Source organism: Dipodomys spectabilis, unplaced genomic scaffold (assembly GCF_019054845.1).
Source record: "Dipodomys spectabilis isolate Male_0828 unplaced genomic scaffold, ASM1905484v1 ptg000188l, whole genome shotgun sequence".
Lineage (NCBI taxonomy): Eukaryota > Metazoa > Chordata > Mammalia > Rodentia > Heteromyidae > Dipodomys > Dipodomys spectabilis.
In genome coordinates this window covers 473,787-499,799 of record NW_024870865.1, presented here as the reverse complement: position 1 = coordinate 499,799, position 26,013 = coordinate 473,787, and the positions used below count along the sequence as shown (strand labels likewise).

At 51.6% G+C, this 26,013-nt stretch overlaps 1 protein-coding gene across 1 annotated transcript in view; it reads right to left on the bottom strand.

Moving 5' to 3' along the window:
* The window catches only part of Camta1 (calmodulin binding transcription activator 1), a 731,341-nt gene that overhangs the window by 468,108 nt on the left and 237,220 nt on the right, over positions 1-26,013 (bottom strand). Inside the window, 1 exon segment of the mRNA XM_042695784.1 lies at positions 2,268-2,335. Coding sequence (XP_042551718.1) covers positions 2,268-2,335 — 68 coding nt within the window.

The following is a 26,013-nucleotide window of genomic DNA, read 5'->3' as shown; positions in this document are numbered from 1 at the left end:
GCTCTGATTTCAAACCCCAGCACTACAAAACTAAGTAAATAAATAAAGAGTGAAGAGCCAAAACAGTTTCCTCACTGCCACAAAGCTACTGAGTGGCAGGGCTGCTACAGCTCAAAGCTGAACCTGTCAACACAGGAGTCCCTCCCTGTCCCTTCTCCTGGCTTGCCTAGAGCCTCTGTGACCTGGAAGTAGGGGGTGGGGGGAGGGGAATCTCCTGGCCCATTGTCCACAGGGAAGTCAGCAAGCCGGCATCACCGCAGATGACATCCACCTCTCAGTAGAAACTTAAATTGTGCAAGCTGGATCACAGACATCCTCACAGGGGCTCAAGAGGCTCTTCTCCTTCCACTTAGATTTAAAGAGCAGCTCACAGAGCAGAGAAGAGGCACGGAGAGTCCCCGGGGCTGGCGGTCAGAGGCTCCTGGGACCAGGAAAACACTGCGCAGATGCGGAAAGCAGACACGCCTCCTCCCCCTCCCCAGAGACTTCCAACCAGCCTAACTGGGTAGACTGGGGACCAGACACAGCCCATCACCTGGGAACTTGTCCAATGCGACCAACTCTCAGCCTCCACCCCAGTCCTGCCAGGTCTAACGTGGGCGAGCCCAGTGACCCGCGTTCTAACAAGTCCTCCAGTGGGTTCCGACCTTCATTCACGTTTGGGGAGACTGCCTCACCCGAGATGTCCCCCACCCCCAGGGGAAAAAAAATAAAAGCAGAGATGCAAGTGCTGGGCTTTCCAGGCCGCAGTATGGCAAGTTCCCCCAGGTGTGGACCGGATCTTTATTCCCCAGGCCTGCCGTGAGCCCCTTCTTACTGAGCTCAGCCCTGGACCCCACTTTGGTCACTGGACTTGTGAACAGATGTGTCTACATGGGTTTCCTTGGGTTTTTCAGCCATACCCTCCTGCATGAAAAGGCAGTCTTCCTTAAGCTAGATTCTTCCATGAAGGATGGTTGGAGCAGTCCCAAACCACAGGCAACCCATGAGCAGGAAACAGAAGTTGGTTGTAATAAGGGACCCCCATCTAGGGGTTGTTTCTTACACAGTATCATCCCAGCAAAAGCAGACTGAGACAAACTATTTGGCTTTATGAAAGGGAATCACAGTCCCACAAGCTGGGACACTGGCAGAGGGCTTCTACCACAGCCATCAGGCCTCCCCGGGGGAAGAAGAGACTCCCAGTAAAACACTCTACCATTCCTCAGTCTAGAACACTAACCAGCAAATGTCTAAGCCTCGTGAAGTGAGAACTTGAAATGGCTTCTAGCATGAGAGAGGACTCTCATAGATGAGACTTCTTCCTTGTGGCTCAGAGAATACAAACAAGTCAATTTCATGACAAGAGCGCAGAGGACACAAGGACCCCTCTCACGCTCCGCTGATAAGCCCACGGGCTCCAGGGCCTCTGTGTGAGGAAAATGGTCTCTGCGTTGGCCTGTGGCAGCCACACCTGCAGCCCAGTCTCCCTGCAGGCCACGCTTCAGCTGAGACTCCTCGAGTTAACGAACACAATTGGGAGAGACTGACCATGAATTTCCAAAGCTCTAGACCATAACCCATCAAAAAAAAAAACCCCAAAACCTGACAGGGTTGGGGATGGAGGGAGGAAGCTAGCTTTCAGAGGAGCCCTAAATCCCAATCCCACCATTCTTCAGAAATAATAACATCCCTCCCAGCCACAAAACACAGGTCAGTTCCATTTTTGCCAATTCCCAAGCGCAGAGAGAAGTTAAGCGTTTGTGGCAGTGAGCAGGTTCAAGGACATTTACGGCCTAATAAACAACAAAACGTAGCCATGGCTTCTGATTTGGGGGTCTGTGCTTCCAATCGACCAGGAATAACTCAAGTTTCTGTTAGTAAAACACAATGTGATAGATATGGGCAGTTAAGCTAGTTCCTCTGTAAAAATAAATAAATAAAAAAGACATTGCTTCGGAGTACAGGTGGCAGGTGAGCCCCTCTCTGCACGCCCCCCACCAAATAAACACCCCCAGATGCTACAAACGCCTCTGGACATCTGCGCTGACGGATCCAGCCCCAAGAGCCGCCAGATCAGAAATTCCAATTTGGATGACTTCTGATTGCATTCGCCATCACAATCCGGGGCCCATTAATGAGACCTCGCATCACAGGCCATCAGGGTGACATTGCCAACTTGTTGTCTTACATGGATCAGCTCATCAGGTAATCCACGAGAAATCAATCAATCCATTCATCGCACAAACTTGAAAAAAAAAACAAAACTGCAAGATCGGGGACATTACCTTGTCTTAGGGGATGTGGTTAGCCATTCTTCGTGTTTCTCAAATGTTATTAAATAAGCTGCAATTTCCTGAAACAGAAGAATAAAAAGATAATAACAACAATTAGCTCATGTTGGACCCTGAGAAGAAAGAAAGTTGCTGTCTGTCTCCCTTTGACAGGCTGGAACTCCGTCTCTGCTAGAAAAACGTTGGTCTTTGGACCCGGCTTCTATTTTGATTTTCTGAGTCCTTTCTACTCAAACCTGCCATCCAATCACAATCAAAGCTCTGGGTTTCAAAAGAGGAGTTGGTGGCAAGGAGCAAAAAAAAAATTCTCTGTGGGAGAAAAACATCAGACACCCTTTTCAGAGTCTAAATGTCATTCATTTGAAGCAGGAGAGAGAGGCCCACTTAGGGAGGGTCAAAATTGGAAAGTTTAGTCTGTTTTTTTTTTTTTTTTTTCCTGAAGGTGGACGAATCTTTCAGCTTTGTCACAAGAGACGTTGTGTTCACTCAGCTTGACTCCCAACCCCCTGTGCTAATCCACAAAGACTAAAAAGAAAAGATAAAGCCTTATGAAGTAGAGAGAAGAAGAGAGAGCGGTTAGCCTTTCTCACCACTGATAACGTGGCGCTATCCAACAGTGCTTCAGATAAGAGCAATGTCAGCCGAGTTTAAGGCAAAGATGGAGAAATGTGGGCCCCTGAAGGTAAATTAAATATTTATAAACACAACAACATCGCTGCAGATAGAATTACTGATTTATTAATAATTTCCATGAAAAGCCAAAGGGTGACATCATCGTCAGTCATTTCTCCAGCTCTGGGGCATGATACGGCCCATTACCTCCAGTTCCAAACACATCTGCTAACATGGAATTGGCAGGGACCGTAAGTTAGATGAGCGATGGTCTAGTACACGTTTGCCTTGATCTGGGTAGTGATACAACCCAGAGCCGCTGCCCTTGGCCATCGGGGAAATGCAGAGCGGAGGCCTCCCGCCCTGCCCCACTATCTGCAGCCAGGGCTCCTGGAACACAAGGCCCATCTGCTCAGAGGCCAGCAGCCTTAGGCTTGAATGTCACAGAGGTGACACGTGTGACTAGGCATGGGATGCCTGGCCAGGTGAGCAGAGCAGGTTATAGAACAGCACCCGGCTACGCAGTCCCAAAGTGAAGATGAACGCCACCGCCACCGCGGAGGCGTGGGCCAGAACCCTGAGCCCAAGCCACCTTCCTCCAACGTGGGACAAAACTTGTACAAGTGTCGAGCCTGGATTTTAGCTAAAGAAACCATAAAACAAGTCCCCAGGGCACCAAGGAGTACACTGTGCTCTTATTCTTGAGCCTGGCCTTGGCTCCTTTCCTCTCCCTAGGAAAATCCCTTCCTGAGGTCTCACTGCAGGTAGATTCCTTTCCACAGCTTGCAACCCTCTCACCAGCCACACCAGGGCGAGCTACCCGTCCAAGCACTTCCACGGCACTTTCCTCTGGTGTGTGGGACTTCTAATTGCTTGGTGACATTCCCCCTGGACCGTGTGAGGACAGAAAAGAAATCATGGAAGATCATGGATGCATGCCCAGGGTTAAATGTTTGTTAGACAGATGGTGGGATGACTGGGTGAGTAGAAGGAAGGAGGGAGGGAGGGAGGGAAGGAGGGATGGATAGATGGGTGGAGGTAGATGGTGGATGGGTGGGTGGATGGATGGGTGGATGGGTGGATGAATGGATGATGGATGGACAGATGAATGGTTAGATGAATGGATGATAGATGGGTGAATGGATGGTGGATGGACTGATGGATGGTTGGGTAGAGAAAAGAAAAGTGGGCAGGTTGAAAGTAAATATGCATTCATAAGTGAATGTGTGTGTATGTTTGGTGGTGGTAATAGTATGTATATGTGTGTGTGTGTGTGTGTGTGTGTGTGTGTGTGTGTGTATTTCTGACTGAAGACAGTTGAAATCAGCAAAACATCCTCACCAGTCACTTAACTGACTACGTCACCACGGGACGGCAGCTGAGGGTTGCTGTGAGGGGTGCATGCACTGAAGCCCAGAGCTGGCCATGCATCCCTGGCCTACCACATGTCCACACTGCCCCTTGAGCTCATTGCTTAACCCAACCAGACCTTGGCTGGAAGGTAATGCCACCTCCCAGCAGCTCTAAGGAGCCACACGGCCCTTGTTACTCTGACTACCATAGTGTGTCCCAGCAAGAGCCAGCATGAGGGGCAGTGAGAGGTCTCTGAGGAAAGACCCACCTGTCCAGTGGCCCCAGGGAGCTAGCAGGCGCCAAAGCGGGCCAGGTGGGGAGCCGCCACTCCTGCTGACTTACTGCCCGCTCTGCCTGGGGATGGCCAGGGAACTGCTCAGAGCTGTTGGAGTCGGCCCTCCCCGTCCTCCGCTGGTCCTCAAATCACTGAGAGACAGCTGTGGCCAGTGCCAGCGAATGGGGACATGGAGTCACTCTGGTAAGTGTGTCAGCTCTCTGAATCTCAGAAAACCTGATATTTTTGGGAAATACACATGTGTGCACACGCATGCAGGCACACACACACATACACACACACACACACACACAATTTTGTGTATGTGCCAGTCCTAGAGCTTGAACTCAGGGCCTGGGTGCTGTCCCTTGGCATTTTCTCTCAAGGCTGCTGCTCTACCACTTGAGCCATGCCTCCACTTCCTCCTGTTGGAAGAGTCTACACCGACAGAACCCCCAGATCCAGGACCTTGCTTGGACCACGCCTTGGTGACCCAGAGGGTGGGCGCACAGGACACCTAGCCACTCTGAGACTCATCGTTCTGTTCCACGTGCCACACATCCAGTTACGCAGGCCGGTACAAGCCGACTGTCCTCGTTCTAGGGACGCTGAGGCCCGTGCTATGTGGTCTGGGTGGAATATCCTTCAGCCAATACTTGCCACAGCCTGGCAGATGGAGCTTCCTACGGCTACTCCATCCCCTTACTGCGCTCATTGTCAACCATGAAAATTGTTACTCTGTGCTAGTCCATGAACAGCAGCCACTGTGAAGCTGTGACTACCGAGCTATGGTCAAGGAGTGGATCGAGACAAGTCAGTACAGCGAGACACTGTCAGTGCTGCTACAGCCCGCGGAACAATCAGTGCTCCTACGGCTCACTGTACAGCCAGTGCTGCTACAGCCCACAGTACAGTGAGTGCTGCTACAGCCCGCGGAACAATCAGTGCTCCTACGGCTCACTGTACAGCCAGTGCTGCTACAGCCCACAGTACAGTGAGTACTGCTACAGCCCAGGTAACAATCAGTGCTCCTACGGCTCACTGTACAGCCAGTGCTGCTACAGCCCACAGTACAGTGAGTACTGCTACAGCCCAGGTAACAATCAGTGCTCCTACAGCCCATGGTACAGCCAGTGCTGCTACAGTCCATGTACAGTCAGCGCTGCTGCAGCTCACGGTACAGTTAATGCTATGAAAACTCACGGTACAGTCAGTGCTGCTACAGCCTAACCTGCAGTCTGCTGTGTACCAGCCTCAGAGGATCCACTCAGGGCTACTGAGCTGCCATGGGGCAGGCAGAGAAGCCCCGGAAGATCACTCACTCCACTGAAGATCAGGTCTTCTGAGCAAAAGAAACAACTCACCATGATGCTCCTCCACTATGCTGGAGGTCATGGCTGGACATGATCCCCAGGGACTGTCCCCTGATGCTGCTGGCCTCAGAGTTTCCCCAGCCTCTGAGGAGCCTCAGAGCCTCTGGCCGACAGTTTCCTGCTCCTTCCCGGCCTCACCTGGAGGAGTCCAGACTACGCATCCCCAGCCGGGGCCTTTCCATCAGCAAGACCAACCACAGTTCCGCCCTAAAACCCCGGTCTGATTCCTGGGGTCACCTGCTCCCACTGGCCTCCTTGTTCCCACGGGAGGCTTTGCCTCCACTTTATAAGGCAGGGACAGACAGGCCCTCACTGGGAGAGGCTTCATGAACACAAATCCTAACCGTCCATTTTCTACAGGGACAGCAACTGAGGCTCCCAGAAAGGAGCGGTGTGACCTAAGACCAGTATACCTGTGCTGAATCCACCGAAGGCCAGCCCCCAGCGCCCAGCATGAGCGGGAGGAAGGTTCGGGTAGAGCACAGCCCCTAAAAGCCAGGAGTTCATTATATAAAGCCATTCAGTGAGATGTCTGGAAAGGGCAGACCGTGGAGAGAGAAGGCGGATTAGTGCTTGCCAAGGCCAGGGGGCAGGGAGGGGTCGGGAATGACCTTCCAACTGGCATGGGGTTCTTTTCTTTTCACTTACTTTATGGTTCTTACAAAAGCGGTGTACCAAAGGATTACAATTACATGAGTCAGGTAATGAGTGCATTGTTTTTAAAGTGATTAAAAATGGCAGAAGGATAAGAAATGCACTCATTACCTTGCCCATGTAATTGTAACCCCTCTGTACAGTATTGTCACAATTTAAAAAATGACAGAAGTAGATGCCAGTGATGGTTGTACCACATTATGAATGTAGCAAATACCGCTTGTGGCAAATTCCATTCATTCTTTTATTTTTAAAAGGAAGCCCGATGTTGGTGGCTCATACCTGTCATCCCGGCTACTCAGAAAGCTGAGATCTGAGGATTGTTGTTCAAAGTCAGCCAGGGGAGGAAAGTGTATGGGACTCTTACCTCCAGTTAACCACTCAAAAGCCAGAATGGAGGGCTAGGGCATGCGGCTCAAGTGACAACACCAAGCCTTGAGCGGAAAGCACCAAGGGACAGTGCCCAGGTCCTGAATTCAAGCCCCAGGATTTGGACAGTAAAATAATAAGAAAAGAAAAATTTTAAAAAGGAAGAGGAAGAGGAGGAAGAGGGGGGAGGAGGAAGAAGAGGGGAGGAGAATAGAAGGAAAAAGGGGAGGAGGGGGGAGGATAGGAGGAGGAAGAGGAGAAAGAGGAGGAAAAAGAGGAGGAGGAAGAGGAGGAGGAGGAAGAGGAAGTAGAGGAGGAGGAGGGAGGAGGAGGAGGGAGGAGGAGGAGGAGGAAGAGGAGGAAGAGGAGGAGGAGGAGGAGGAGGAGGAGGAGGAGGAGGAGGAGGACAGTGGCCCAGCCGGGCATGGCTGGCTCTGGGATGAGCAGTCTTGATGCACCTGAGCAGGAAGCACCCGGCTGGCTCAGTGCCAGCCAGCCCCTCCCCCACCCAGCCCCTGGCTCCCCGCTCCCTCCTCTCCTTGGATCCTAAACGCTGCGCTGACACTGAGAAGAATGGCTAGACTGTCAAGATGAAGAAACTCACCACGGGCTCCAAAGCAAAGACTGTCCAGCCCGCAGATTTTAAATGTTTGCTTTGTCCTTTGGACATTCACATAGAAAAACGGCTGCCAGGCTCCTCCGTGTGTGGCCGGGGCCAGGCTGGCAGGAGAGCAGCCTCCGCAGAAGACGGCTGAGCCCCGAGGTGGGTGGCTGCAGGCCGGGGGACTGGGTGGGTACCTCACCCAGACACTGACGAGCACCCCCCCCCCCGGGCAGATCACGTGGCCCATGGCTGCCTGTGGACTGCTCCATTATCCAAACACACCCATTGCTCACCGCCCAGTGCTGGTGCTGCCCACAGGCTTGACAGGTCCTAAGTTGGACGGCAAAGCCCGCGTAGCAGTGCCTGTGGATGGAAGCAGCAGAGGACTCGAGGATCCCTGACAGAGGCTGCCTCCCCAGGACAGGCAGATAAGCAGGCACCACTGTGCTCAGTGGCTCCTGCCGCTGCCACCCATGTGGACAGCTAGGCCCCAGCTCTGGCCCAGGGACCAAGTTCTCCTATCCCAACCCCACAGGCAACTCCCACTTCTGAAACTTTCTCAGCTATGGCTGCGGTGCTGGGGGGGGGGGGGGGGAGGGTCACCTGAGCCCTAGTGCTCTCTGTGGCTTGACCTGAGTGTGGAAAGTTTCCTCTAGTTGTAGTACAAAATCCCAGAAATGGATCCTCGGGCCCTACCTTGCTGTAGAGCTCCTTCCAGAATGACCTCGGAGCCAGGTGCTGAGGGCTCATGCCTGTAATCTCAGCTCCCCAGGAGGCTAAGATCTGAGAAGCTCAAAGCCAATCCCAGGCAGACAAATCCATGAGACACGCAAATCCAATTAACTAGCAAAAAAAATCAAGAAGTTGGAGGTGTGACTCAAGTGGTAGAGCACCAGAGCACCAGCCTTGAGCAAAAAAGGCCAAGCAAGAGTGCAAGGCCCTGAGTTCAGGCCTAATACTGACACAAGGAAGGAAAGAAAGAAGGGAGGGGGGGAGGGTGGGAGGGAGGGAGGGAAGAAAAGACAATGACAGCTGACTCAATAGTAAGTTGAATGAGAGAAAGCAAAGTTCTTCTGAAAAGGATAGAACCATGGAGGGCAGTGTCAGAGCTCCATCTGCTACAAAGGCCCTGGATATGGAGCCCATGCCACCCCGTAAAGGAGCAGGACACCCCATCAGGAGAGGCTCAGATTCCTCATTCAGAAACCCAGCACGGCCCTGTGGCCAGATGGGGGGCAGGGCGGAGACTTCACAGGAGCCGTGGGCATGATTTAAAACTTTCTAGAAGCTACCTTTTTAAAGGCTTCCCGAAGAACCAAGAGAAGTTAATTTTAATAATACATCTGCTATTTTCATCCCAAGAGATCCAAAATAGTAGCATCTCCCTGGTTTTGGAAAGCGGTCCCAAGCTATTTCGGCTTCTTCTTTCTGTTTTCGAAATCTGGCGTGCGTGTTCATGGCAGCCCACCTTAGCGGGGCTCCCACGGCAGCCAGCTCTCAGACCAGACGCGGAGGAATCTGTTAGCACCTGGGCCTTCATGGCCTCACCAGGAGTCCCGGAAAGAAGTCGCCCCAGGAAGCCCGCCTTCCCTTGGGCAGGCTCACTGTCCCATTGCCCACTCCCCAGCCCCAGATGAAGAGCCGGATCCCATGTCTGCAGCTTAGGGGTGGGGCTCCCATCGGTTTGAGTGGGGTCTGGGATTCTCGGAGGGGCTGAGAGCACTGGACCCTCAACCCAAGCTCTCTGTTGCTTCTGTTCCTCCCTAGAAAGAGCGAACTGTCCACACACGGCCTGTCTCTTACTGTAGAGAGCATTGTGGTGCCTAGCTCCTCTCAGGAAAAGGATCCTTGGGTCACAGGACAGTCCACCTTCAATGCATCTTTAAGACATGTCCTCCTCAATGGCAGAGAGAGGAAAGGGTCAGAGGATGGAGTTTGGTGCTTTGTGTAGTAAATTAAACAGACAACAGGGTATATCTGTATATAGCTCTGGATTGGATAGATGGGTGTAGATGCATGTATATGAATGTACATGTGTGTTTATGCATGTATATGTATATGAGTATATGTGCGTATATAAGTGTGTGTATATGAATGTTCGTGTGTGTGTGTGAATGTACATGTATATGTGTATGTTGAAATTTGTGTCTGGCAGCGCCATCTTGGCCACATAGTAGTGGCAGGTCTGCATCCTGTCTTCATGGTGGGGGAAGGTGAAGCCCCACCTCCCAGGTGATGGGTGTGCCCAGATTCTTGGAGACAGGGGCGGGCTGACAGGTTACTAAACCTTATCAGTCCAGTGCCTGGGAGTCAAGTTTCCAGTGACGCTGCCCCCTGACGCTCACACTATTGAAGCCTCGACCAGCTCAGTTGCCATTACACCAGGACACGTGTCCTGTGTTCGTGTCCTGTGTTCGTGTCCTGTCTCTTCTCCGGTCACCCACTTAAGCGTCCCACTTAAGCGAAATCCATCGGAGCTGAATTGGTTTGTTGGTATTTGTTTTGGTTTTTTCTTTCCTCTCCTGCCTTCTTCTAGCGGTGTGAAGTGTATTTGCTGGCTGCTGGTCTCTGAGACAGGAGTCCGCCACATAGTCGCTGGTCTTTCAATAAGGACTCCAAGATTCGACTCTCAAAATGTGGCTTATCTGTTTTCCCGTCTTACAACAATATGAATGTATGTGTATGAATGGGTATGTACATATTTGAATGCACATGTGTGTATGTATATGAATGTACAAGTGTGTATATAAGAGTATGTGTATGTATATGAATGTACATGCATGTGTGTGTATGAATGAACATGTATGTGTTATATGAGTGTACATGTGTATTTATCTGTGTGCAGTACATACATGTATACCTATCTTCACCTATGCAGATATGTTTGATTCTTTTTTTGCCACTCCTGAGTCTGACTAATAAAAGCATCTCTAAACTCTGCACCATCTCAGGTGTCTTTTGCCCTCAGAAAAATGGGTTTTCAACCAAGGGATAATTTTGTTTAAGTTTGGCTTTTATGAGAGTTCTGCACAAGGGTTTTATCTGTTCTAGGGACCAGTGCTTGGGGAGGGGGGACCGCCAAGCCTCTTCTAGCAGCTGGCCCCAGCATCTGCTGGAGCCACAAAATGCAATTATATTGCTCCCAAACGGGAAGTAAAAATATCTTGTTTCCAATCCTCTTGGTTTTAAAGCCCATGCTTAATGTCCTCTGGGTATTTCAATGGTGCCAGATCACCGTGTTATGTAGTTTATTAGGGAAGTGTGAATGTCATATTAATGACTTCTAACCAGCACGTTTCTAGTGGAAGCAAATTTTCCCAGAATCCACCATTCACTGCGCTTGACAAAAAAAAGTCACAATAATTGGCCTTAATTTAAATAAATAAATAAATAACCATTCTATACACTCTCCCCACTCACAAAGCCAGTGGGTCTCAGGTCTCCCCTGTGATGCATACTCCAGCCTAAGTTCACGGTGCACTGTGCAAATATCCTCAGCCCGTTCCATGGTGGATCTTCTAGGCACCAAGGTGACAAGGTCCACAGCATGCCTGGCCATTCCGGGCCCCCACTCAAAGCTGAAATCAACATCAATTTGTTCTTTCAAAAGGACAAACAGCAAAGCACCTATGGCTCACCCCTGTATTCTGGGCTGCTCAGAAGGCTGAGATTTGAGGATTACAATTCAATACCAGCCCAGACAAGAAAGTCTATGAGACTCTTTATTCCCAAATAACCACCAAAACAAAAAAGCCAGAAGTAGAGATGTGGCCCAAGTGGTAGAGTGCCAGCCTTGAGTGAAAAAGCTCAAGGACAGTGCCCAAGCCCTGAGTTCAAGCCCCAGTATGGGCACGCGCGTGTGCGCGCGCACACACACACACACACACACACACACACACACACACACACACACGGTGTCACAGGGTTCTACTCTGACCATTTGTGAGAGGAGGGTGATGACCTCCAGGACTCAAGCAGGTCTGGAGGATTTCCTACACCACGGTGAAGAACAATTCAGACTACAACTCTCATCGCCTGGATTTCAAGGATACTTGACCATGCCGGCTGTCTGTAACGCAGATGCTGGAAAGCGTGGCTACCACCAACAAGCATCCATCAGTGAAGAACAATGAGCCAGCAAAGAACATTTAGAGACAGATTCCGCAAAGGAGCCATTCGCCCAGTCTTTCATTCATTTATCCTCTCCCTGGCTCAATCATTCAATGAATTATTGAGCACCTACTACATGCCAGGCACTATGCCCTCACAATACAAAGACATCTGAGTAATGGTCCTTGGAAAAACAGCTGGGAAGACAGACAGGACGGCGGGATCCAAGGCCACTGTGTCAAGTGCAAAGCAGATGAGGAGACTCCATTAGCTGTGTGAAGGATGGAGAAGCTGGCGCTGGGGAGAGGAGGAAGGAAGGAAGGCCGTGCCAGGGAGTTCACCCTCAGACTGGGTCAGAACAAGCAGGAAAGTTGCCAGGCAGACACGTGGCAAGTGTGTTAGGGAAAGGAGACAGCGTGTGCAAAAGTGGGAAATGGGAAAAGCAAAGGTGTTTGGGGAAATGTCAACAGACGAAGTAGCAGGAGTCTCCAGGTGTGCGGGAGACAGGCAGGGCCCAAGGATGGCGGGTGAATTAAAGACCCAGGCAGGTAAAGCGTCCACAGCAGTGGAGGGGCGTGTCCCTGTGGAAATGTCTCTCGGACAGCAGTGCAGAGACTCTGACCACAGCCCCGCACAGGAAAGGGACAGCTCGGCCTGTGGCCCTGGGAGCCCGGGATGTGAATCTACATGGAAGCTTGCACACGCTAAGCCGGTAGATCTTGAAGCCTGGCTGACCAGAATGCAGGGGAGATGGTGGGACTAGGGGGCAGGGCCCTACCAGAGATGGGCTGGCTGACTCCCTGTGGTGCTTCTCCCATTTGTTTTCATTTGCCCATTAGACATGCCCCCCCCACACACAGCTGCTCTTGGAACAGAACATCTGGTATCTTCGGGCCCCATTCCTGCAGAGCGCCTGGTGCCACCACAGAGGGTCCTCTGCCCCTCTGGACGGGTCTTGACATTTCCAGGATCCCTGCTCTGCCTGGCTGGCTAGCCTCATTGCAAATGTCTGCCTGGAGCAGGTGCCACTTGGTATAGACACTCCTTCATGGATGTAGAAGCTGAGCAGATTGTAAGAGTGTGGACCCAGAAAGAAACACACCTTAGGACCCCAGAGTTGGAAGAACAGGGACGTCACTCATTAAGGACTCCCAGTTGAAGGGGGACCCAAGACGTCCCCAAGTTCTCCTTCAGTATCGTGCCACTGGCCAGCTTCTCATAGCCCCTGAGCTCCACGGTCACCCTTCCTTGTATGCTTTGTAATGCCGAGCTAGGCCCTGCAAAGATTCCCCTCCACCGGATGGGAGAATGCTACGATTCACCAAGAGCCCCCGCGTGGCTTTACCAGATGACAATGGCAAGAAGATGCCTCCGTCCCTGGTCTCCATCTCCACCTTCACCGTTGCGGTTGTGATCACTCCCGATGCTTACAGCCGGTGCTCAGTGTCCACGCCGATAGCACGGCATGCCCTCACGCTTCCTCCACTGCGGGCAGCGTGAGCCCCGCTCTCCTCCACTCCACATCCTCCAGCAACACTTCTGGGACTGTTGGTTGACTAACTTTGGGTGACACTGAGGTTTGAACTTAGAGCCTCTCATTTGCTAGGCACACGCTCTACTCCTTGAGCGTGCCTCCAGCGCTCGCCCCTTCTTTTCTACTTTGCATTGGTTATTCTCACAGGCCATCTTGGGCTGCCATCTTCCTCCCTGTGTTCCACCGTGTAGCTGGGCCTGACCGGCACATACAACCACAACCAGCCATCTTGCTAACCCCACACCTGAGGTATCAGACAAGAACTATCTCAGCCGTTAGTTGAGCTGGAACCTAATGAACTTCTTTATGCCTCGGCTGGCCTTGAACCACAATCTCCCCATCTCTGCCTCCCAAGTAGCTAGGATTCACAGGCTTGAGCCGCCATGCTCAGCTCACAATGGCCACTTTGGCAGCCCTGCACCATGGTCCCTGGGCAGCCATGTGCTCTGTGGTGAGCCCTGAATTCAACTCGTAGGGTCTGGAAATCTGCTCATCCTTGGCTTATCTGTGATCTATTCTTCACCCTACAGGTAGCAGCAGCACCCTATGGTTTAGTGTTCTGCGCCTGCTATGTTGGGGCCTCCAGGACTCCCAGTGAGTCCTCCGCCACCTTCCACATGTTAGCAGTTCTCTGTGGCACCTGTCCTCTGATCAAATAATCAGTAGGATGTCTGTCTCCTGACTAATGTAAGACTCACCCAGAGGTGGCCTCAGCCACACTGGATGGCGAGCCTAGAGGATAGTTACAGTGCCATGGAAGAAGAAACTTTCTCAGGGGACGTGATGTGCACTTGGGCGGGGGGGGGGGGGGGGAAGAATATCCAAATGAGCCTGGTGAGGGCCTGCAGGCAGCTAGCCAGAGATCTGCTAAAAGGCATTGGAGGTGTTTCTTCTGACACACTCGTTCTTATTTGTTAGAAGATGAGAGAATCTGTCTATTCAGGGGATACATAGCATCTCTCTAGTATAGAAGAAATTGCTGTATGAGTTGGGGCCTATCATCTGAGATCTCTGTGCCTCAGTTTCCATCCTGAAATGTGGATGGCACAATGGTTATAACTGAAGCAGTATTTGCAGCTTCTTGGCACACATTGGATTATTGGGTTAAAAACAAAACTTTTTAACCAGCTTCACTGGCGTATAATTTACATACAATGAATTCTGTCTCGATGCATAGTCAATAAATGCTAACAAACGAATTTATGATATGCTCGCGATAACAGTCAGGATATAAAGCATTTCCAGAACCACATAAGGATAAATTGACTGAGTATAGAACTTTAGGCAGACTCACTTTGGTGCTCAAAAGAGTTCCTTCCATTGTTTCCCAGCTTGCACCGTTTCTGATGGAAAGTCCACAGAAACTTTCATTACCGTCCCTTTTCCTCCACAGCTGACCCAAGAGTTGCTCTTGAGCATGGTGGCTTAAGGCTGTCATCCTGGCTACTTGGGAGGTGGAGCTGGGAGGGATCACAGTTCCAGGCCAGCTCAGGGAAAAATAAATCCATGCAACACCACATCAACCAACAACTGCGTGTGGTGACACATCTCAGGCCAGGCACAGAGTGAGATGCTGCCCTAGAAATAACCAATGCAGACAGGGGCTGAAAGTGTAGCTCAAAGGTGGACTTCCTGCCTACCACATGCAAGGCTGTGGGTTCAATCCCTCATCCCTAGTGTGGGAGAAAGAGAGGGGGGAAAAGATAACACACACACACACACACACACACACACACACACAGATGATCACTAATTTAAAGCTATTGGATCATGGTGATCATTTCTGTGGTTTTCTTCATATTTGTTGTGCTTGGGGTATATGGAACTTCTTTCCCCAAATTTTCCTCAAATCTTAAAACTGACAGAACATCACATCTTTCGCTTCAGTGTTTGGGATGGAGCCCAGGGCCCTGTGCATATAAATTGAACGCTCCACCCTAAGCTCTAGACACAGAGAGCCAGGCTTGCTGGGGCAGACACAGTGCCCCTGCCAACCAACCTGATGCCCTGGGACCAGGCTGCGCTCCTATGCATCCACCTCAGAAATGCTGTGCTCCTATCATGACTGCATTTCCCTTCCTGAGTCTCCACTCAACTTCTCAGGTGTTCAAGGCGGGCGGTCACCCACTTCAGCACAAACCCCTCCGGTCCTATCTGGGGGCTGTGAGCATTTCACTTTATGGTCTCCAGGTGCGTGACGCCCAGGCTGGTAGAGACTCCCTCCACAACTGAACGTCCGGTGCAACAGCCATGGTGTCCCAGAGCGCTTTGCACAGCCCGCCGTTCCGTAACGTTCTGCCCTGAAGAATTCTCAAACCCCCTGGTCTCTGACATCCGCCTCGATTCGGCCAGACCGCAGCAGCACTCGGCTGGGGACGCCGCCCCAATCCCAGTCTTCTGTGCCTCACAGCAGAAGTTCAAAGTGGCAGTGAGGCTCCCAGTTTCCCCTGCAACCATGCTGAGCAGCCCTAGCCCGTCACCTAACATCTGAACGCATTCATCTCACACCTTCTGTGACTAATCACAGGAAGATGATCGGATCGCTGCTACGCCATCATAACCAGCAGCAATCGCCTTGCCATAAATTTGAGAAGTTCCTCCTGATTCTTCAAGACATCAGCAATGTCTGAGAGAAAGGCACAGCCAGCCTAAAGAAGTATGGTGAAAACCCCCCGGGGGGCCTCCTGCTTGGTCTCAGAGTCTGCGAGGAACTCTGTGGGGATCTCAACTTTCAAACAGCCTGAAGTGGAGGAAGAGAGAATCAGAGACACCTTCATACTGACTCTTCTTTTTCTACCATTCCCCGGTGGTCCCCCCCCCGCTCCCCCCCCCGCATTCCCAGGTGAAGATGTAGCACTTGGTACTTAGACAGGTTACACTCAAGAGTCACCAGAGCCTAAAAGAGCAGCGAGAGTTATCGGCACTCCAGAACAGGGTGAGAAACTTGCGCACAACACAGAAACAGCGCCACGAGAATCTGGCTTCTTTCTCCGCCTTGGCAGGATTGTGTCGGCACAGAAAGTGTCGCTGACAGCCACACACTGCCGGCTGCCAGCAGAGCGAGGGACAAGGGGTGAGCTGTGCAGAATACACCGCAGCCATCTCCCTTTGAGTTAAAGCATGGGGTCATGAGAGCGTGTGTGTGTCTGTGCGTGTGTCTGTGTGTATCTGTGTTTTCTCTATTCCCACCAACAAATGGCTCCATCCACCATGTTGAGAAATTCCACTCGTGCCTCTGTTCTAACATATCAATCAATACAAGCCTTTGGAAGTGGATGTTCAACCCACCGAAGAGTCCAGGAAGGCCTTACGGGCATAGACAATGGCTACTCCCATCCAAGGACAGAGCACACAGTGGGCATTTGTGAGGCTAGAGCTAAGTCTAGAGCAGCTCCATTTCCTGATAGAACAGGCTCCGGCCCTCATCCAAAATCCTAGCACCAGCACCAGCACCACCAGCACCACCACCAACCCAGTAAAACCTACTGAACACAGCAGCAAGCATCTCAACATTAACACATCCAAGATAGAAGCAGAAACCACGGGTCAAATCCTCCTATCTTCCCCCACAACCCACAGCTCTCCGAGCAAGCCGGACATCCCTCAGTGTAATCCTAAGTATCCACAAAAGAACTCACTCCTGAGGAGTGGATCAAAGGAGGCTGGCGAGCCGGAGACGCAGCCAAGGTGCAGCCCTGCAGCCGAGGCTGCCTGGAGAGAGGCCTCCAGGAGCTCTGCAAGTTAGCAAACAGAGACGTAGAGGAAGGCAGGCAGCACCTGGATGGGGAGGAAGGGTGGAGAGCCTGCCTGCTCCTCTGTGCAAAGTCCAGACAGAAGCTGAGGCACGCTCTGAGAAAACAGGCTCCACAAACATCTTTCCGGAAAATTCCAGCGGTGCCTGCATCAGGGAAATGCCAAGATGTCAGCGCAAGCAGGGGGCACGGATAATTTATTAGCAAATACCAGCAAATCCTTCATTCACACTTCAAACAAACAAGTTCATTGTGCAGCTAACACAGTGTGCCTGGCTCCTAGGCCACTGGTGGCCATTCGTAGAGGCAAGGTGTTTGGATTCCAGTAGTGTTTGGATTCCAGAACCGGCCTGCGCCGGCACGCAGAAGGTGAGCTCAGTCACTACTGCCTTGGCTGGAACCTGCCATCTGGAATCCCACACAGCAAACAAGCACTCCCGAAGGTCCACTGCCACTTGCGCCACAGCAGAGAAGGCATGGGGCGGGGCCAGGCCTGGATGGGCCGGGCTGCAACCCTCAGCTATGATTGGCCAGCGGTGATGTTGCCTCATTCCCAAAGACACAAGCCCGGCCTGTGGAAGGACGTAATCCAAATGTGAATGTGGCAGGTATGTGCGATACTGACCACTGGTGAGTCTGTGCTGGTTTTCCTTCAACCGCACTGGCCTCAGAATCTCAGATTCCATGACAAGGTTAAAAGTGGGGAGGAGAGGGGAGACTTCTCCCTCTCTTCTCACTTCTTGATAGCAGTGAGATGAAAGATAAGGAGTGTGTGTCATGTCACGCACACCGCACCCCCCCCCCCAGACACACGCAACTGCATGGCTGCAGGGGAAATCCACCGGCATCAAATGCTTCCTCCTCAGAGCCGGGCCACCCTGTGATGCACATAGTGTCAAACTATGGCAGGGAGGGGGAAGAGCCTGTGTTTCAAAGGGATACAACACAGCAGGGCTAGCTTTTGTTTTATTTCTTTTATTTTCCCCCTCGCCATTTCTCATGAGAGTTTCCCATCACAGAGGGACCTGCCTGTCCACTGTGGTGGTAATCTGCCAGGACAGCCCTCACAGACCTGCAGCCAGCACCACCACACTGGGAGTGGCCCCCACACTGGCTCCATCCTAGCCCCTGGAGCTCCTCTAATGCCTCGGCACTGGGTCCCGCGCTGGGGGAGGGAAAGTCTCCAGCAAGAGCAACATCTTCACTCCAAGAAGCAAACAATCCAGGAAGACCAAGCACCAAATTGGAAGCGTGACATCAAACTCTGAGACCAAACTCTTGAGACAAGGATCAAAAGTGAACCATGGGAAGCTCACAGAGAGCCAGGTTACCCAGGCCGAGGTCAGAAGAAACATCAGAATGCATCCACGGGAAAGGAAGAGCGTGGTGCTGTCCGTGGTGCTGAACCAACATTGTTCCAGGACAGCAACTTTTTATTGAAGGGCCTGACCCGGGCTGGGGTTTGAATTCAGGTCCTGGATGCTGTCCCTGAGCTTTTTTCCTCAGCCACTTCTGGCTTTTTGTGGGTTAATTGAAAATAAGAGTCTCACAGACTTTGCTGCCCAGGCTGACCTAGGTCTGTGATCCTCAGATCTCAGCTTCCTGAGTAGCTAGGATGGCAGGCCTGAGCCACCGGCGCCCGGCAGGTGGTAACTTTTTATTGAGAGTCCTAATCCATTTGTGAGTCCTGAAATAATTGAAGGCAGAAATCAGTCATTTTTAGTAGCCTGGATTGGCCCAAGTGAGACAGGGAATGTCAGCATGCACTGCATGCTGTATCGTTTCCTCACACATCCTCTCTGGGCATTTCATCTATAGACACATACATCAAGACCTCTGACCCTGTCCCCAGCAATTCCCACCCAAGTTTCAGCCAAGAGGCAGTAGTTCTCAAGAAGGGATGGATCAAAAGAAACAACAGACACCAAGTGCCAGTGATTCCTGCAGTAATCCTAGCTACTCAGGAGGCTGAGATCTGAGGATCACAGTTGAAAGGCAGCCTGGGTAGGAAAGTCCATGACCCTCTTATCTCCAATGAACCAGAGAAAAGCCAGAAGTGGAAGTGTGGTTCAAGTGGTGGAGTGCTAGCCTTGAGTGAAGAAGCTGCAGTAGACCTGCCTCCCATTCTACCGTCAGTTCTACCTGGCTTCAGAATGGAGGTGGCCAACACGAAGCCATCCTGTGGGGATCACACAGGCTACCAGGAGCTATGGGACAGGCATCTTTTGGTCCTCGTGCCCAGTGAGGCTTGAGTTCAGCATCTCAGACATTAACGGTAAGCAGGGAGAACTCACTGCCCCTTGGCCCAATGGTGATTATCAGGAAGAAGAGAACCAATTTATGGAGTTACTTAAGATAGATCTTGGGACTCGTTAATGCTATAAAAGAGTTAACTACTACTTCAGTTTTGCTTAGCCATAAGTTAAGAGGGGGAAAAAAAAGGAAAGCTTTCCATATTACACAATGTACCTTCCAAACATTTATGGATGCTTATAATACAATGTTGGGGAGAAAAAGCAAAGTATGAAGTTGTATAACCAGATGATCACACAATTATTTTTAAAGAGCATTGGGAAAAAATTTACTAAAATGTTCACAGCAATGGGAGTTTGGGTGTGAGAGCTTAGAAAATCTTTTTTGTACAATTTCTTCTATTTATTTTGTTTTTTCTACAGTTAGCATGTGTTGTATAATTAGAGAGAGAATAAAACTAACCACGCACTAGTGGCTCACATCTACAATCCTAGCTACTCAGGAGGCTGAGACACTGTTTCCAGCAAAATGCTAGACTGGCAGTGTGGTTCAAGTGGTAGAGCAAGTAGTAAGGCCAAGCAAGCAAGCTGAGCAAGTGCAAGACCTGAAGTTCAAGACTCAGTACGTGTGCGCGCACATACAACTGTACTTCAAAGACTCCAACTCAAAGTCAAAATGGCTCTCATCTTCAAGTGTGTAAGACGGCAGTGTAACCAGACGTAGGACTGAGGAAGGCTGCTCGCTTCTTTTGCACAGAGAAAGCTACCAGCCACCCCATGGGAATGTGTCCTTACCCCCTTTCTGATCTTTTGATGACAGGGGCTAAAAATGGATCTGAAATACACCGCGACGTCGTGAACCGCACAGGACTCTCGGCATCACGTACAATGAGACCAAAGGATGCTGGCAGCAGAAAAACGGAGAAGCCCGATGTGCATCTGATCGGACAAAACAGGGTTTATCGAAGTGAACTCCAGAAAATGGAACCAAGACGGTGTTTTGTTGGTTATTTTTTTTTCCTGTTTTGCTGCTTTCGTTTCCTTTTCTTTTTGTTCTGCTTGTTCATTGATCTGCCTGAGTAAGGGGAGACACAGAAATGGAGGGGCAAAGGGTGAACAAATGCAGCCGTGGTACTCACTGGACACTACGTTGAAATGCAAGACACAACTTGTGGGTGGCTGGGGACGGGAGGGAAAAACTGGGAGAGAGTGAGGGAAGGGGTGACAATGTCCAAAAAGAAATGGACTCATCACCAGACGTGTGTAACTGTCACCCCTCTGTATACCACCTTTGTAATAACAATAAAAAAATTCATGAGGAATTTACCCAACTGTTGATGGCCCTCCAGCCACAGGCGGGCCAGTAGCAGATTCCTTACACAGCACCTCCACCTCCTGCTGCCCTCCCCCTGCGCTCTAGCCCACAGCCCCTCTTGCTGGACACCGCAACGGCCTCCCCTCTGCCAGCCCTGTCCCCCTCAAAGCCAAAGTCCTCACAACGGCTGCCAGTCTCACAACAGAGTCTCCCTGATCAGCCTGTCTGTCCTGCCCCAGGACCTTTGTATTTGCATTTCCTCCTTCCTACTGGAGATTGTACCCTCCGCATTCCTTTTGGCTCTATTATCCCCTTATCCACGAAGGTGAAAGCTTCTTAACCACGGTATAAGATAGCGCCACCGCCTCCCAGGCTCCTCCTCCAGCTCATCAGCATTTTGGTTTTGTTTTTTTTTTGGGGGGGGGGGGTCCAGTCATGGGGCCTGAACTCTAGGCCTGGGCGCTGTCCCTCAGCTCTTCAGCTCAAGGCTAGCGCTCTACCACTTGAGCCACAGCACCACTTCCGGCTTTTTTTCCTGCTTATGTGGTGCTGAGGAATCGAACCCAGGGCCTCATGCATGCAAGGCAAGCGCTCTACCACTGAGCCACCTTCCCAGCCCATTCTTTTTACTTCATGCCATGCATCCACACCTGGACCTCTGTCATATTCTATTCATTCTGCTACATGGTGCCATGATTGCTCTTCCCCACCCCTGACACATATACACTGGAACGCAGACATCCTCTCCACTTGAGTCTTTGCAGTATCTGCCACCCCAAGAACAGTGGTCGCCCCAGATTCAATCAATATTGAAAGAAAAGTGAATGAATGAACCAACAAACAAGCCTGTCCAAGGTCATCCAGCCAATAAACTCCAGTGCCAGGTTTTCAAACCTAGGGCTCAGGTTTCCTGCGTGCCCCCTCTCCCCCCCACCATGCTCCTGCCTTGGATTGCCAAGACCCCCCCCCCAACCCCAGCCTGACCCCCGCTGGGATATCCAGCAGAGACAGAGGGAGGAGGCCAGGGTTTCAAGCCCCAAGCTTGGATGGGAGCTGAGCTAAATGGCCTTGGGTGGGACTTGTCCCAGGGCCCATCTCCCCTGTACACAAAACCCCCACGAAGCAGGGAACAAGAATTTGACCTTGATCCCACACAGGCCCAGAAGACAGGGCACAGAGAGACTGGCACAAAGCTGTGCCCACCAGTGGAAGAATTGCTTCGGCTCCCATCCACCCCCCAGAGCCAGGGGTGTCTGGCTCGGTTCTCAAGGACAACTTGACTGAATCTCTCCGGCCAAGGCGGTGTGCAGCACCTCACAGCCCAAATCCTTTGTTTTCATTGGTCCCAGGCATTTCCACTTTTAGAACTTCTTTCCCTTTCCTGGATTAAAATGTCGATCTCTGAGTGATCCAATGGGAGCCCAGAGGATAGACGATGGCCAGGCTAAGCTATAACATTTGTGTTTAATGGTTAGATATTAATTGGCTTTTTTTTTAAAACGGGTGTAAATCGGTCCATTTTCAGTCTTTGTAACCTGTTCATTCACATTTAATGAAGGAGCAATCAACGGCTAGGGCAGAGCATCACCTTGTAAAACTATAGTCCCTTTATATTAAAAAAAAAAGATTTATCACAATTTGAAATACAGAAAGTCATTAAAATAATAATTAAAAATACAACTACAAGCACAATAAAAGTTCCATGATTAATAAACTACATTTTAATGTATATTAATTCCCACTAATGATTTACTCTATATATCTTACAGGGTCAAATCAATGTCTGCACCAGGAAAAAAAAATTCAATTAAATTCTATTCACTGTATCTTTCAAGTGAGCCTATTGTTTGCTTTTGTCTGGTACAGGCCATTTGTCAGTTGTTCTAACACAACGTTACAAATAGAGGAGCCAGGGCCCCAGCAAGGTCAGGAGAAACGTGTCCAATTCCTGCCGGATCCTCCTTTGGAATCTCCTGATCATTTGTTATCTGTGCCCTTGCTCACGGAGGGGACAAACAGGAAGGAGGCACATTCAAATGCATACTGCTGACCAAGCTATAGCCTGCGGTCCCCGACAGCCCGGACCCCAACACACACTCAGCCAATCCATGCACCTCTGATTGAGCCCCACAAGGAAAGGGCCCAGTGACTCACGCCTGGCATCCTGGCTACTCAGGAGGCGGAGATCTGAGGATCATGGTTCAAAGCCAGCCCAGGCAAGAAAGTCCTTGAGACTCTTACCTCCCATTAACAAGAAAGAATCCAGAAGTGGAGCTTGTGGCTCAAGCGGTAGAGCATCAGCTTTGAATGGGAGAAGCTAAGGGACAATGTTCAGGCCTTAAGTTCAAAGCCCCAGTGTGGGGGGGGGGGGCAGCCTCAGACTGCCCCCTCTTGAACCTCCTCTTGCCCAGAAGCAAATGCCAAGTCAGCCCTCTTCCATCCAAAGTTCACGATTCCCCCACCCCCCACCCCCTCTGCCACCAAGGTTCACAGCCAGTCCAAAAAAAAAAAAAAAAGGTCCCAGGCCCCTGCACCAAAGCCAGTGGTTTCCCAAGTCTTTGTTTTGCCTGAGCAATTTTCCTCAGCTTGAACACATAGAGAAAGCATTCCCCATGCTTGGGGGAACACCTGCCTGCTAATGGCAGTTCAGTGGGGCAGCAGAGGGCGGGATGTTGGGACTGCACAGGGTCTCCCTCCACCCTGAGCCAGCGGCAACTGCTGCAGCCCAGCCTGCGCCGAGCTGCAGACAGCCAGGTGTGGTCTGCTCAGCCACGCCCCCTGGGGGCCGCCACTCGGGCAACAGGCATCACCAGGTATGTCAGAGATGAGCCCCAAGAGCCTTGGGATTTGGGGAAGAAAAGCACAAAGGAAGGACACAGAATGGAGCCCGAGGCTTCAGGAAGCCCACTGCGGCCACACCCACTTTTCAAGTGAGGGAAACCAAGTCACTGGATGAAGAACAAGGTACTCCAGTTGGAGAGGGCGCTGAGGGCAGGTGGCTGTGGGGTCCCCATGCTCCTTCATGACTGACCCCGAAAGGCCAGCTACGATGTGCAGATCATGCCAGATCTCTGCAGCAGTGAAGCCAGGGTCCCCAGACCCTCGGAACAGCGCCTCCCTGAGCTGCCAGGCCTGGCTTTGCACAGGAGGGCAGGGGGAGGGCAGAGGGAGGGCAGGGGGAGGGCAGGGGGAGGGCAGCCCTACAGCTGCCATACGTGCCTGGTCTGCACAGCTCTGCTCCACTCCAGGAGCTGCGATGCCAGCGCAGGCCAGGCCCTACACGCAAGGAGAGCAGAAAGGGCAGGGGCAGGGAGGAAAAGAGCAGGTAGCACAGGCAGCTTCGCAGCACTGCCGGGCTTTATAAGTCTCCATTGCACCGTGCTTTTTAAAATATAGGTGCAATTTGGGCCTGTGGTTAACACTGTTTGTTTTGTACTGGGGACTATTTTTGCACCCTAAGCTTAGGCTAAGTCTTGAGTCTTGGCTCCAAGAACTTGCTGACTTGACAGATAGTACAGTCTGGCAGTCCTGGACCAGGTCCAGGCCCCTCTGCTGGCCCCTCTGCCAGGCCTAGGCCCCAGGAAAGCCTACAGCACCCCAGAACCCTGAGGCCCAGGCCCTCCTACATTTACTCCACCTCCTGTGGCCTCCCCCATCCAAAGATGAGAGACAGAGCTGGAGGCCCCCACGAGGCGTCATCTAAGAAGTCCTCTCATAAGGACTTTATCCCTCCGCTGGCCAGCGACCTCACTCCCAACTACACACAGCCTACGTCCTCCATGCCAGGCTGTCTGCATCCGGTGTGTGGGTGACCGGACCGTGTCTTGGGGAGAGGCAGGTGACATGAAGCATCAAAGGGTACAGGATGCAGTTGGTGCTCAATAAATGACTCTTGGATGGCTAACAACCACCTTTCCCAGATGTCTTTTGGATTAAGGAAGGAGACAAGCACAAAACGAAGATGTTTCCTGGAACCAGTGGATACCAGCAGGGTGCTCAGACCTGTGGGGTCCAGGGTATGACAGAGGATGTGGGCTTTCCTGTCTGCCTGCTAAGCTCCTCCTACTGCCCCAGGGCTCTCAATCAAACTCAGCACCAAGGAGTCAGGATTCCTCCTGGGCTGTCAGTTATCTACAAGAAAACATGTCAATAAATCCGCCCAGCCAAAACATCCCATAAATGCTAGCATGTTAAAGGGGAAAGAAATGAGCAATGAGAGATTTCTAGTCCCAGGACAGCCCCCCACCCACCCCCCAGTGCAGCAAGGTGCCCCCCCAACTCTGGGCTAAGTTCTGACCGTCCAGCAAGGAGCTGCCAACCTGGACAGGTCAAACGCTCATGAGCCATGAATTGTTCTGAATCCCCAATAAAGGGCCTTTTACTTTATTTGTGCAGATTATTTATAAATGGATTTTTCAATAAAAAAACAGAGCTCGGAAGCATGATGGATCTTCCTGGGTACCTGGGGGCGGGGGTTGGCGCACGCACGTTCCTGCCGACCGCTGACGGCCTGGCTCCAAGCACACGCCTGCATCGGCCGGTCCTCCCTTCGGGCTGAGGATTGGCTTCCCATAATTTCTCAGAAGCCCATGGGCAGCCTCTAAATGTAAACTCCTGTCCCCAAATCTCAAATTCAACTCAGTGAGCGAGCCTTACGGATAGCATACTGTCTGCAAGACACGGCCCCAGTGCTGAACTGCGAAGGAGAGGAGGAGAAAAACCAGTCCTTCACGCAGCTAATCACTGGGGAAAGGACAGAAGTTCCTGCGTGCTGAGCTCATAAAACACAGCCCGGGCTAATGCAAGACAAAATGCCATGAGCATGAGAGCACAGAAGCGCTAGCACAGGATAATCACGAAAACTCGCCTGAAGCACGCAGGCCCGCAGGCCGGGCAGACATCAAACGTGACCAAGACCCTGGGCTTTCTCTCAGCCCAGCCACGCTCTGGACTCAGACTGGACCCGCAGGAGGTGAGCACCGTCGGTTCCCCCAAACATCTTTCTCAAGCCCTGAAATGAAACTCTCGCACCCTGTCTTAACAGCCGGCCGGCTTCCCAGAAGCGACTGTTCATCTCACTGACGGTCGCTGAGTTCTAGGCCACTGCCAAGGCGACCCTGGGCACTGTGGCTAAGACACACCCAGATGTTTCCCCAGGAGGAGGAGGGGGCCCGGCTTCTCCTGAAGTCTGGACTGAGCCCTGACCCCAGCCGGGCTCCCGCTGGCGGGAAGTGACAGGGGACTGTGGTGGTTAGCGGAAGAGCTGCCCCTGCCGGAGAACTGGATGCTCTCCGATGCTGTGACACCAGCGCTGGCAGAATAGTCGCCAGACCCAGTCAGGATGCCATCCGATCTGCCCACCCTGTCCCCTGTGGAGCCCTTCAAAAGAAGCATAGGGCCTGGGATCCAGCAGACACTGGAGTATCTGAGCAAGGAAAGGGCAAGAGAGGAGGGGAGAGGAGGGGAGAGGAGGGGAGGGGGAGGGGAGTGGCCCATCACCCAGTTGCCTTGTCTCCCAGGAACCAGAGGACCTGGGAC